The sequence below is a fragment of the Micropterus dolomieu genome, linkage group LG01, assembly GCF_021292245.1.
Source record: "Micropterus dolomieu isolate WLL.071019.BEF.003 ecotype Adirondacks linkage group LG01, ASM2129224v1, whole genome shotgun sequence".
Classification (NCBI taxonomy): domain Eukaryota; kingdom Metazoa; phylum Chordata; class Actinopteri; order Centrarchiformes; family Centrarchidae; genus Micropterus; species Micropterus dolomieu.
The window spans coordinates 28,578,502-28,592,647 of NC_060150.1; the positions used below are offsets into that span (position 1 = coordinate 28,578,502).

Sequence of the window (14,146 nt, forward strand, 5' to 3'; positions counted from 1 at the left end):
ATATGAATATATATAGGACAATTTCAAATATAACTCTTCTGAATGAAATCAAGTCATTTTTGACTTGTCCAAATATAAACAAGGATATTAGACAAAGGCCTACCAAACACATAATCCATCTGCAACAACAGGCTTCTATTATTGCCTGTAATCACGTAAATGTCATGCCTGGTTACACTATAAACTTGTGATTATTCCGTTAAAAGAAACAGTAAAGTTTCACAAAGACATACCTTTGCTATTACCAATGAACATAAAGAGATGTTTATTCTTTAGTCTGTTTGATTCAGATAAAAGCAGCTGTAGGCATAAAGACACTGGGTGGATACAGCTTTAACATGCTGTGCGCGCCCCCGCGGACGGCAATCAGTTTTATGCTCTGCTGTCCAGTCCTTCTGGCCACTTAAAATCTGATTTCAGGTCTGTTAACACCTTATACAGTCTATGATTAGCACACAGTTAAAAACGGGGACATTTCCGGGGACAGCTTCAGATGGAGACAGGCCACCCAAATTAGGGACTGTCCCCAGAAAACGAGGACATCTGGTCACCCTAACATACTGCATATGAAAAACTATCATCTTGTAAAAAGGTAACATCACGGCCAAGACATTTTTAGCAATCATGCTACTTTCACCATCAATCTGCTCAATGAATAACACAATAGAGTAGCTTGTTGCTAATTTTGTTTTGACAGTGTATGCAGCAGGTTTGTTGTTTCACTCTGCAAACTGACCTGAATTTGAGTCTTGGCGGGCATTTTACATTCGTACACTTACAGAATTCTGTTATACATTATACATGGTACATATGTATTTTTTATCACGCTGAGACCAAAATTCTGCGATGTCAAACAATGAGGAGAAAAGCCTGTTTCACACAGTGAATACCCCAGTGAACAGCAGGCTTCAAAGGCTCAGAGGCTAGCTCTTCACTCGCAGAGACATAAGTTAGAAAGAGATAGCGTGGGAGAAAGAGAAAGACAGAGAGAGAATGTGATGATTTACTTTTGGTTCCTACAGAATAAGACCTCTAGCTCGGGAAACACGAGCTAAAATCTGCAGCTACGTAACAGATTGAGATTCTGTGTAAAAATAAAATAAGATGTCCCAGTTGCTGGCACATAAGGTGTTACATTTAGGACTTTTATGGGTAGCGTTAGGGTTCAGATTAGGTGTAAAGGTGTAATTATAGAGGGATAAAGCCTATTGTGGGATTGTTAGGGTAACTAAAATTTAAGGCACTCTGTAATACAGGTCATAGGTAAGTGTGGTGTTAGAAGAGCTTATAACTAACTCTCGTCACTCATCACACACAGAGACTCTCATTCTCTCTCTCTAATCCATATTCACACTCATGGATAAGATATACTGCATGTTTTCCTTATAAACACACCTTTCAACTGCAGACTCACACTTTTAACCTACTAAATTTGCATTGCACATACTACAAATTGCATGCAATTAGTATGCGAGTATTCGGACCCAGCTTGTGAGTCCCTTGATGACTACCCCTGAGTTACTGTGGCTTGGCTGCCCTTGTTGATTCATTTTGAATACTGGGAATGCACCTGTCAGTGTGTAAACACCACATTACTGCAGCCATGCATGCCGTGTCAGAACAAGACACCACAGCCTCCTATTTACAATTCCAGAGCCGCACGATTACGATGACGTGCATATTCATGCGCTGCTTCTTGCGCAGTGGCTTGGACGCAGCTATTTGCAAAGACAAGATTCTGTTGCACCTCACTTGTGCACGTACTTGTGCAGAAAGTGAACTGACCTTTCATTCCGTCACCAAGGTAACAAGTGTGCACCACAGCCAACCGTTAAAGGCTATGCTCTAGTGCACATTAAAGTATAGATAATGTAAATGCTGATTTTATTAGGAGGTATTCTATGGTGAAGAATGTACCTGCAGTCAATGTTTATTATGTTGCTCAATTCTAGCAAATGCTTCAGTTAATCACTGTTGAGTGCTCTGAAAGCTCTAGAGAAGTCAGTACTGTCCATTGTCTTTACTGGGAAACAATCATCATCATAAAGGGCATTTTAAATGTAGTCAGGGGCTTACTCGCATCAGAGGAGACCTCTCGGCATACACAATAAGTATACAATGTTAAATAGCTACATTAAGAAATAGCGTTTTTTTGTAGCTTGATGGAAATGTCAAGATGTTATCTGCAAGACAGCGGGCAGTCAAGGATTGTAGATTTAGATCCAGATGATACCAACCCACAACAATGGTCATAGCCAGCAGCAGTGTGTCTGCAACCTTTTATTGTCAGGTTCACTGTAGTGGAAACCTGGAGCCAAGCGAGGTGGAGACTCTACAGAAAGCTCATTTAAGACTCACCAAAACCTTTATATACTGCCTGAATAGACCCTAATGGACCTGTGTAAACTGTTTGTATGCACAACATATATGCCTTATGCATAGTGTGTGGGCCCAGTATGGTTTTGGATAATGCCTGCTGCAGATAACTGACCTGTTCTGCTTGACTCCGGGGTGGAGGTGATGGATGACTGTTGTCTATTGGAAATGGGAATGTGCTTCTTTGTGTAATGGAGACAGAGCGGGAAAGAGTAAAAATCCCTTCAATAGAGTGGGAGTAGTAACTCCATACATGTATGATACAGCACACGCAGGAGATAAAGCAAAAGTAGAGGGTCATGTCTATATATTATTGTTATTAGTAATAAAGTAAATGCAGCTTTATGATACATAGTTTCCTTGGAGGCTCTAACTTGCGAGGAATAAAATCTGTGGAAACATTTAATACTTTTTGGCAAGAAAATGGACAAACTTGCAGCTTATCAGTTCAAACGCTAGACAGCTCAAATAAAAAATAAAAATCAGCACTGATACTGTATCACTGTATTCACAAACCAATAGCAGCTCAAGCTCTGTCAAGGAGCACGGCACCCAAACACAATCTTTCAAGAGGCAGAAAATCAGGGGGAGAAGAGGGGGGGGGATGCTGTCTGCCCACCATTCATGCTTCAGTGTGTGCATTTTATTTATGTTTAATTATGTTTATATGACATTCAACCCTCCAATCTCCACCACCCTTTCTACTTTTACCATCTTTTGAGCCAATCACACACAGTTGAGCTAAAACCACTTGACCTGAGATGCTGTAGCCAAGAGGGTTGATATCTCATGCGGTAACACTAATTCAGTTCCCTTATCTAGTGGGGGGATGGAGTACACGTGTGGGGTCATTGGGGTTAAAACCAGGATTTAATGGAAAATGGCTTCTGAGACACACTATTGGTGTTGTGGGGGAGGTACAGAGATGGAAGGGATGTGGGCTACTATATGTGAAAGTGCAGTGTGGACGGGTAATCCAAGCTTTTCCAAAACCTGGTCGGTGTGTGTAGCACAAATATCAAAGAGTCTAGTTTTCTGTCATCTTCAATTATTTCCGCGATTGTTCATTTTAAATGTCACTATAGCCAATCACACAGTTTGGGTGCTATTAACCTTTATTTATGTTAATGCTGTCTGATGACTTTGACACCATAACCTCAGTTCAACAGCGCAGTAATTGTTAAAATATGGCATTGACAACACCAGCATTGTATGTTTGCTATATTTTAACACAGTATCAGTGATCAGGAGGTGAAAGAAAGGAGCTTTGACTTGCTGAGACCAAGCAGTTTGTTCTTTGGCAAAACAAAGATGAGGATGATGTGTTGCTGTGGTGTTTCAGTATGTACAGTAGCCTTTGTAAAACTGTGCTTGGGCAGCATGACAAAATTGTCTTGAATTTTTTGACGGTCCTGGCCTTTAAGAAGCCACATAGCTACGTCCTCTTAGTATGCTGCAAACCAAAACATTTACTGTGTGTGTCCGCAGTAGCCTCAGTCTGTTGGAAATAGAATTTAAAGGAATAGTTGTGGTACCTTTTGGGAAGCATGCTTGTTTGCTTTATGGCGGGGGTTAGATTAGAAGAACCATACCACTCTGATATCTGTCCATTAAATGTAAGGCTACAGCCAGCAGCAGTTAGCTTAGCTTAGCACAAAGACTAGAAACAGCTAATCTAGCTCTGTCCAAAGGTAACAAACGTGCCTACCAGCACCTCTAAAGCACATTAAAACATTATATCTTTTTTGTGTGATTAATACAAAATCTGAAGTGTAAAACACAAATAATTCACTGTTTTAGGGGAAGTTATTTGCTGGACCATTACTTGGCTGTGACCGGTAACTCCCTTTGTCATTGCTGGTTGCCTGGTAACTGGTCCCAGCCAAAAAGTAATCTGGCTGTTCCTTTTTTAAAATTGGCTCAGTGACACTACCATTTCATTTGCATTTAGAATTATACAAGTTATGTTTTTTTTTTCTGGAAACTTTGCATTGTTATCTGTAGGTGAAGTCCATTAGCCTACTATCATTATGCACTGAAGCAAAGCACATTATGCTTGTAGTCATGCAGGAAGAGAATGGCTTTTGCCATTTAAAACTACTTCAGTAGTTGTTGTTGGCCAGCCTCATTTCAGCCCTGGCTTCATTTTTTAGCCACAAAGGTTTTATTGAGGATGCATATGCCCGGGTGACAAGATATGAATTCCTGCCAATAGTGCCACACTGTTCCACTGATCTACAGGTCACATGGCAAGATATGAAGCATTGTGCTAATAAGGACAGGGAAGAAGAAGACTGCTAGCAAAGTAAACACGGACAATGATGAATTTAAAATACTTAAAACAATGGGCTTTGCGAATGTTTTTGTAAGAATTCACAGATACACACAATGCATATTGGTGAGTAACACTGAATGTAAACATAACTGTTGAAGAAAATTCCACAGAGCACCTTTAACATAATCACCTTATAAAATTCACCTTATGTGGTGGGCTTATTAACAAACAGTGCCTGTTAACACATTCAGCAGAAATAAAGCAACATTAGCATTCCTGTGGAGTTATATTTCTGGTCATCTGTCCCATATTCACTCTTCTTGTAGCTGTGTTTTGTTTTTCTTAAACTTTTGATGGAAAAAAATGAAGCTGTTCTGATGCTAAATGCTCCTTTATGTTCACAAGCCAACTTTGTCTGCTGTTTGCTGCGGGAAAGTTAGCATATAGCTGAAATAGCTGAAAACCAAAACAATGAGCTGAAAGAGGCAAAAATGCTCTGTAGAGCTGAGTGGCTCTGCAGTCTGGGTTTGTTTCTACAAATTGTCTGTCACATTACACATGTCATGTGCGCCATTGTTAATGTGTGGAGTGAGGGAGGTGACCAGTGAGCCAAACTCTTGAAAAAACAGAATGGTACCAGAAATGTGATAAGGTAGGCTCTCATGAACTAGCAGGGAATATTCAGAGTCACGAAAGTGACTGGAAAAACTGACTGGAAAGACCATCTGTATGCTATGTCAGTGTTTTCCAGTCACATGCAGTCGTAAACCAAGAGTGTGTGAGTTTGCATTTCAACCAAACAAGCATTTCACACTTTAGCACATCTTAAACCAGATAGGAGGCGCTATGAAATCAGTTACCACAGTGGATTTCTGGAATGAAAAGCTGCTGACCACTGCATTCGGTTATGACAATCTTCCATTAAGACAGCTTAAGCTGATGGGTGTCTGGCTGGGCTGTCTGATGACCCCAGCCTCAGACTGTGAGAGAGCAGTGTTTTTGTCAGCGCAGCAGACCTTCGCCTACGTTCCACCTCCCATTTCCTGGTTACACAGCTGACAAAAGCTCCAACATGACATGCATGTGACCTGATCGCTTGGATTGGGATATGTCACCCACTGGTTATGACTTAGAGAGTCTTGACAAAAGAGCTCTGCAGATCAGGCCTGTGCACATTATGTCATTCACTCCGGACACAGTATCTCAGCGATGTAATCCAGTAGGGGTTTGACACTGACCCTTTTCTCTTTACATTGCATAAGCATGGTTTCCTTTTAATAATTTCCCTCATTACTTATCCACAATGCCATTAGTAAACACATAAGAGAGTCAGACAGAGAGAGAGGGCATTTAACTACCAAATTAGATTCTTTGCACAGGCCTTGATTCCGTCTGCAAGAGACTCATCCATTTGATTGCCATTAATTGATGCTCAACAAGGTTTAAGCAGTAAGATGGCCAAACTCCGGCTGTCTTTCATTGCGTGGATCTATGAGAGAACAAGAACGGGATTTCATTAAGCTCCACAATACGCACGGGGGCCATAAAAGGCTCCAGCTTGTTGCTATGGAGCTCTGACTTGTACCAACGAATACATAAGCAGAAAGTGGATACTTATTGTGGATACAGAGCACGACCTGGCTCATATCAAAAGCACAGCAGCGAGATGGCTTGTCTTACAGGAATATTTGTTCTCCTTATGTTCCAGATGGTTGATTTTAGAGATGAAATGCACTGGTGGGGTTTAAAGCCCTCCATACACTGGTCTCGAATAAGCTATGCATTTCCATCCAACAACGTGTGTTTGGAGCTTCATGCTGAGACGTTGCAACATAATCTGTCTTTAATACCTTATTTTACACAGCGAGGTTAATCGCAGGTTTCATTGAAATGCAGAAATAGGTATATTTTTGTTTATATTTGCCTTGGGTTTGGCACAGGTTCACTTGGTACATTTAAGAACATCAGTGTTATAATTAGAGCCAAACCAATACTGCTTTTTGAGGCTGATGCTGATATTGATTTTTGAACGTTGAAGAAAATCGGAAAAACTTCATAAATTCGTTAACACATTAAATAAAGAATTATGTGACCAAGATATTTACTGAGCATGTTAGTGCTAGTGGACAAACTATATAATGGCGGCCCTGTCTCTAAATTACTAAAAGAGGTCATATTGTGCTTTTTGGCTTTTTCCCTCTACTTTATTGAGTTTATATCTTTTTTGTGCATTTAATAGGTTTGCAAAGTGAAAAAGCCCTAAGTCCACCCCAAAGGGAGTTCCCATCTCCCACAGGAAACTCTGCTCTGAACTGAGTGAATACAGCTCGTTTGTAGTCCAGCCGTTTCTTCAGCTTTCTTGTGAGATCACAGGAAAACACGCGTCATAATGCTCGCCTAGTGCCTAGTCCTAACGCCCTCTAAAAACATTGTTGGAAAAACACACTGAGCTGCAGCACACAGTGACAAGATGTCCACCTGCTGCCTCCCCTCTCCCTTCCAAACATTAGCTACCCTTCTCTTTATGTATGAAAGATACATTTGTTACAGATTTATAACTCACCTCTGTGAAACTTTTGCTCCAGTCTATGTTGCTAAGCTGGAAAGGGGAACTTATACAGCTGAACCAAAGCCCTGTTTACCGGCTTCTCACTGACCCGCCCTATTCTGCTTCTGACAGGCTAGCAGTCCTTAACTAACAACCCCCAACAAAGATCTTGTAGATGTGAGATGCATCACTCTATAGCTAAAACGGAGTGTTCAACACACATGGTGAAAAGAGGAGCTGCAGCAATGTGCAGTATGACAAAAAATATGTTGTTTTTTGAAAAAGAAACCATGTAAACCTGTTCTGGTACAACCCCTAAATAAAATTAGTTAGTTTTTTAATAATTTGGGATGTTTTAAAAACTAGGTTTTATTTCTATATAGCTTTCAAGTTTTTGGAACAAAAAGTCTTAACTAAAGGTCCACTTACTAGCTTTTCCCAGTGGATGGAATGTTTTTTACAGTACATTACATTTACTCATTTGGCTGACGCTTTATCCAAAGCGACTTACATTTGAAGAACAACATAAAAGCATCAGTAAAGTAAGAGATCTACAAGTAGCAACAGATACTAGTAAGAGCTGCAATAATACTAGTAATTATGAAGTTATTAATGCATACGGCATCAAACGGATACCTAGGAGAAGCAATAAGAGTTAACAAATTAGTGCTGTCAAGACAAGCTGGTTGTAAGAAGATAGAGAAAGAAAAGCACAGGAAGTGCATGTTAGAGGTTAGAGGTAGTCTCTCTGTAAGGAAGCATTAGTTAGCATTAGCGAAAACCCAACACATCACCCCACAAACTGGAAGACCCACTAGGCATTGGTCATTGCAGTAGTCAAGGGGAGTGATAACTATGGCCTGTATCAGAAGCTGGGTAGCGAACTGAGAAAGGTCAGTAAGGCCTGATTTTTTTTATGTTGTATGGAGCAAGGCGGCACAACCGTGAAACAGCGGTAACGTGGTCCGAGAAGGACAGTTGATTTTTCTTTTTTTGTCTTTTTTGTTGTTGTCTTTCATGGATTAGTTAATGACGTTTTGGAATCTCATCTTTGCTTTCTTGAGAAGGTGGATGGAAAGATCAATACCACTTTCCTGTCGGTACGCTAAACATAAAGCTACAACCAGCAGCCAGATGAGATATAACTAATTAACATGTTATATTTTGTTTGTTTAGCGCGTACAGCCAGGAAACAGAGATAATAATAGAGAAAAACAGAGCAATGCTTTCAATAAAGCTTCACTTTCTAAATAAAGGTCAACTACTCTGAATCCCCATAAGTTATTTTTACAGTTTTTTTTCACGGTTTTTGTATGGGTTAAACAAAAAAGATATAAGGTGTTAATTAGTGAGGTTTAGAATAACTGGTTTACTGGCTGCTGGTGGTATAGCTTAATCATTACCAGAAAGATGTGAGAGTGGTATCGATCTTCTTATCTATGTAACTCGGAACAAGAAAATCAAAAAGTGTATTTCACAAAATGGCGGAAGAGTCCTATAAAAGCTGTGATTTAACGAGCAAAATTCTAAATTAATTCTTCCTCAAAACCCATGAAGGTGAATGAGATGACAAAAACACTTAAATGCACATGATTGTCTTGGTTTTAGTTTACTATGACACTGGCTCATGCATGCACATAGACATGCAGATACAGATGCGTACACACACACACATGCTCACACACGAATAGGCCATTCACTTCCCGAGCCCCAGAGAGTCACTAATGCAGAAGAAAAAGCTGTCAGTGGAACAGTTACTGGTTGCCTCATGCTGCTACACTCTTGTTAATACAATCCCCCCTCTGCTGTCTTTCATATGCGCTCTGTGAAGCTGCTTCCCTCAGATAATATACTGAGGTCCTTTGGGAATCTCCAGAGACTCCAGGCAGACAAGATGTGCTTGTCTGATAAAAGAAAGTGATGTGTACAAGTGTAAACATTCAATATTATTCACTCACTGCTCGCTCTATGCTTTACGCTGCGTCTTATCTGGAGCTCACTGGCTGGGGGCTTTTCTTTCTCTTGTGAAGCCATCTGTAAAGACTAATTCAATTGGAGTGGAGAGGCATTTCATATTTGATGCATGGACATGCGCCTTACAGAAAAATCTGATATCGCTTTGTACCACAATGGGAAAAGGTGTGTTATGAATAACAGGCTGCTTTGTCTCTTCCATGGCGGTATGGTTGTGCTCTTTTAAGAAACAGGAAAGGGCAAATGAAATTCACTTCCTGTAAACCTGTTACCCAAGAGGAAAAAGAAGAAGAAGATGGTGATGATGAAGCATTGCACTGTGAAAACCTGTCTCTGGAGAGTTTCAAAACTAACACTTTATGCTGATAGGCATTCAAATTAATGTAACGTCCCTGGCTGTCAATTTAACTGCAACTTTGACGCTTCAAGTACCTTTTCCTTTCCTTTCCAACTTTGTATGTACTACAATAAACTGTTTTCAGATCAGTAGTAATGATCCCTTTTACAGTACTGGTGCAGCTGTAACACACACACATATATATATATATATATAGATATATATATATATCTATATATATATATATACATATAAATATATATATCCACATCCACTGGAGGACCACAGCTCTAAGCGATAGATGAATCTGCAGGCACTATGAGGGCATGTTTTTTTATTGTTTTATTAATATGATGCATTTCCTGTTGATAAGGGACACTGAATTGGTGCATAATTGGAAAGAGAAAGGCAGAGATCTGCGTGCACAGTGTGATGTAGCCACTAAGATAATGTAAAAGGATTGCTTTTCATTTAAGGCCTACCAGAGTTCTCCTTATATTTGCAGCTTGACAGTGCCTAACTATTGTTATTTACTCCCACTATGTTCTTTTATGATTTTTCACCTCTCTGTTTATAGATGACAGATTCAGTTTACTTGCTGTAATTGACATGAACGCAGAATTCAGCAGTGACAAAAGCAAAACAGTTCAGACAAAAAAGCAGCTGCATTTTTTGTTGAATGATATTGCACTGCTCTTTCAATCAATCAGTCAACACTGATGTCACTTTGACATAACATTTGCAGATGCGGTCTTCCCAGCTCTGTGGTGGACACTAAGTGATATGGCCAAAAACATCACTTTGGGAAATCTCTTTCATCAGTATGCTTTATTTGTTCCATCCTGTATCAGCTACAGGAAAGCTAATGGGCGTAAGTCACTAAGATACTGCACGTTGGCTAACTGCAGTGTGTTGACATCTTCCACTTCGCTTACTGCCTGTTGCTCGACACTCTGACCACCTCAGAAAACCTTGCTTAATACTGTGGCTTTCCTCCCCCTGTTTGCTTAGTTTCATTGGTGTTCTTGGGCAGCATTCAGTGTTAAATGCCACATACTTAGCATGAACAGTTTCTGGATGAAGCCCCATTAATATCATTAGCAAAGGATTTAGGCTTCAGTGTGAGGCAGAAAACAAGCATTCTCAGTAAATTACCTTGTTTATTAGAGGAATAACTTATTGATTGTTTGATTAAATTTTCTTGGGCCAAGGTGCAAGGTCACAGTGAATGAAAATGAGCTGAGGAAGAGTTTACTGGCCTTTTGTTTTCCTCTGCCTTGGAGTACTTGCATTATGTTACTTCATTATTAGCAACAAACTACTCCTTACCCTGTACGGAAATTAGTTTATGACCAAATTTAACAGAAATATTGAAGCAATCATGATTAATTTAGATGCATAATTAACCCCAACATACAACAGAATGCCCTTTATTTAATATGAAAACATTTATATTTGCAGGTCTTGGTAGCTTTTGTTTTTCTTGGGAAAACAAGCGTCAGATACATCAGAAATAATGTATTTTCTGTTTCCTATTTCTTTGGAATAAAAGAAACTTAGCTTATCCCAGATCTGTGTATATGTCCTCTGACCAGAAACTGCATTACAGAAATGCCAAAGATATATTTGAGCCATGCTAGCGGCTTTGTGAGACCGTACACAGCGGTGCTTTGAGCTTAATGCTAATGTCAACCATCTAACATGCTCACAATGCTTAGACCTGGACAGTAGGAATGAGCAGCGATAGCCAACATGGCTGAACAAACAAAGACAAGGCTTGTGTTGACTGATTGATTGAAAGGGCAGTGCAATATCATTCAACCAAAAATGCAGCTGTTTTTTATCTGAACTGTTTTGCTTTTGTCACTGCTGAATTCTGTGTTCATATCAATTACAGCAAGTAAACTGAATCTGTCATCTATAAACAGAGAGGTGAGAAATCATAAAAGAACATAGTGGGAGTACTGTCAAGCTGCAAATATAAGGAGAACTGACAGGCCTTTAATGAAAAGCAATCCTTTTACATTATCTTAGTGGCTACATCACACTGTGCCCGCATATCTCTGCCTTTCTCTTTCTAATTATGCACCAATCCACTGTCCCTTTTCAACAGGAAATGCATCATATTAATAAAACAAGATGCCCTCATGGTGCCCATAAACACTGATTCATCTATCTCTTAGAGCTGTGGTCCTCCAGTGGGTCTCCCAAGTCCACGGCTGCAGCTGGAGTGAAAGCTAGCAGGTAGAATAGAAAAGCAGCCAGTCTCCAAACCCAATTCAGTGACAAAAAAAAATACACACGCAGCTCTTTGAAAAATGAAAATGAAAGATAATAACACATCATATAATTTGTGGCTGTCATACATGTCGTACATTTCAAGATAACTCGCTCACAGATGAACCCTTTTCTGTCTCCCCAACCCAGTTCCTGTGTCTGAAGAATATAAGGACTTTCCTGGCAGCATGCAGTGACATATTCGGCATGAAGAAAGGCGAGCTGTTCGAGGCCTTCGACCTTTTTGATGTCAGGGACTTTGGAAAGGTAAGGCAGCACTAGCACTGCTCAGTGACCAAGAATGAGATAGGGGCTCGATTCTTGGGAACCACGGCCTGTATCCACCCTCACTGTGTTTGCCAGCTGTTCCAAAATGTGCTTTTAAGCCCACTCTCGTCTTTGAGTGGAAGTTATGGAACTAAGTCAAAATGTAGTTAGTGAAAGAGCTCCTTTAAATTGGACTTAGATTTTAAATTATAATGAATGTTCTTGGGATGTGCATCCAGGGTCTATGCTTCTCTTTGCTAAGACTTATACGAGCCTTTGATATTTCCGACACATTTTGGATAATCTTTGTTTAGTTCATGTCATTGTAACTGCAATTCTAATGGCCTCTAGGTCATAGATGTTCTTACAGGCATAACAAGTGCTAATAAACACAATATTAGGCCATATTGCAGCATTCCTTGCACTCGTAAACTCTACGCTACCGCTGCTGTCAGCAGCATGACCCAGCAGTTTAATCACATCCTCTCATTAGAGTGAAAATGCATCAGCGTGCAGGCTTTTACGAGGGGTTAAAAGTCTGGCCTCGGGTTCATTACTTTGATAGTACTCTCTGTCTCTGCTTGTGGTGCTGTGAAACTGTCTGCGGCTGTTTGACAGCCCTGCTGCTGCCCTCGTGAAGTCCCCAGGAGCTTTAATTAGAAATCGCAGCCTTGGGCAGAGAGAGGGTGCTCCTGGACACTGGTGCACACGATGTCAGGCGTGAAATGTGTGTGTGTGTGTGTGTGTGTGTGTGTGTGTGTGTGTGTGTGTGTGTGTGTGTGTGAGACAGTGGGAGAAACACTGGAAGACAGAGACAAACTGATGGACGAGCTGTCATCATCCTCCATTTAATCATGATAAAATCTGTGATGAAGTGGCATGTAGAGTATCATGGGTAGATGAAAACCCTCCAGTGACACCAACAAATATAATAATATCAGGGATTAATGTTATACAGCTGAGATTAAAAAAAGAAGCTGCTTTACACAGTATGCATTTTGTTAGCTCTACGATAAAGCAAATGTCCATCATATCAGAAGTGAAACACTTAATGTGATATAGCTGATTTCTAATAATAAGGAACATTAAACATGCTTTGGTTTCTGTTTAGACACCAATTTATTAACATTATTCACGTGGCTGTTATAGTATAAGGGAACTAAGTCATCAGCACAAAACCACATCCTACAGAATAAAAAGAAACTCACCGTCACTTAATCACAAATTCACTCTTAGGTCTTTTCATGATAAATGGGAAAAATACCTCTCAGTGTTTGTCTCTTGAACTTCCCTTTTCATGGCAAACACACACGTCAGGGAGCAACACTCTACCAGACAAAAGTTTACGAAAGCAGCAGCTTGTGAAATGGATAGGTGTGAAATTGCCACAGCACTAAGAGCGGCAAACTTGGTTCATCTTAACTGTTCATTGATAAGAACACAAATTGGCAGAATCATACATGTTCCCTAGTAGACGTTGGGGCCAAATAATTTTGTTGTTTGCATAGTCATAACTGAAAATAATGAATAATTGGCCAATATCCACTGAAAAATATTCACTTAATGAAGGCTTTGAAATATATGTTAATACTGTCTCTCAGATGACCTGCTGATGATGTAAAATGCATGAAAAAAAGAGATATTGTGTAAAAATGTCTAAGAATGGAGAAGGGGAAATGAGAAGGGCTTTAGATAAGGTCAAACTTATCTAAAGCCCTTCTCAACCTTTTTATCTCTACTTGAACATTCTTGCTGGTGTGTTGAGCTGAATTAAGTAACTGAGAGAATTAAGTCATCTATTCATTTAGTCATGTATAATTAAAATCCATTTGGATCGCCGGCAAGTTTATTTCTTTACCCTCATAGGGAAATATTTTTCCAGGAAATCTACAGAAGAACCAGCAGTGGCTCGGCGGATTAAGATACGCAAATACACATCTTTATCCTTACTCCTAAAATGTTACTGTTTGGGGCTTTGTAGATTTGCTAATCCTCGTGATTTTGCGCTCCTTTTCAAATGTCAGCGCCTTCATGCATTTTAAAGAAACACTTTGAAAAACACCGGGTATGATTTTCAAATTAAATAATAACA

General features: G+C 39.8%; 1 protein-coding gene across 1 annotated transcript in view; it reads left to right on the forward strand.

The window, feature by feature from the left end:
• LOC123979653 (guanine nucleotide exchange factor VAV3) overlaps positions 1-14,146 on the forward strand; it is a 100,017-nt gene that overhangs the window by 4,543 nt on the left and 81,328 nt on the right. The window contains exon 2 of the mRNA XM_046063681.1: positions 11,938-12,054. Coding sequence (XP_045919637.1) covers positions 11,938-12,054 — 117 coding nt within the window. The remainder of the gene's footprint in view (positions 1-11,937; positions 12,055-14,146) is intronic.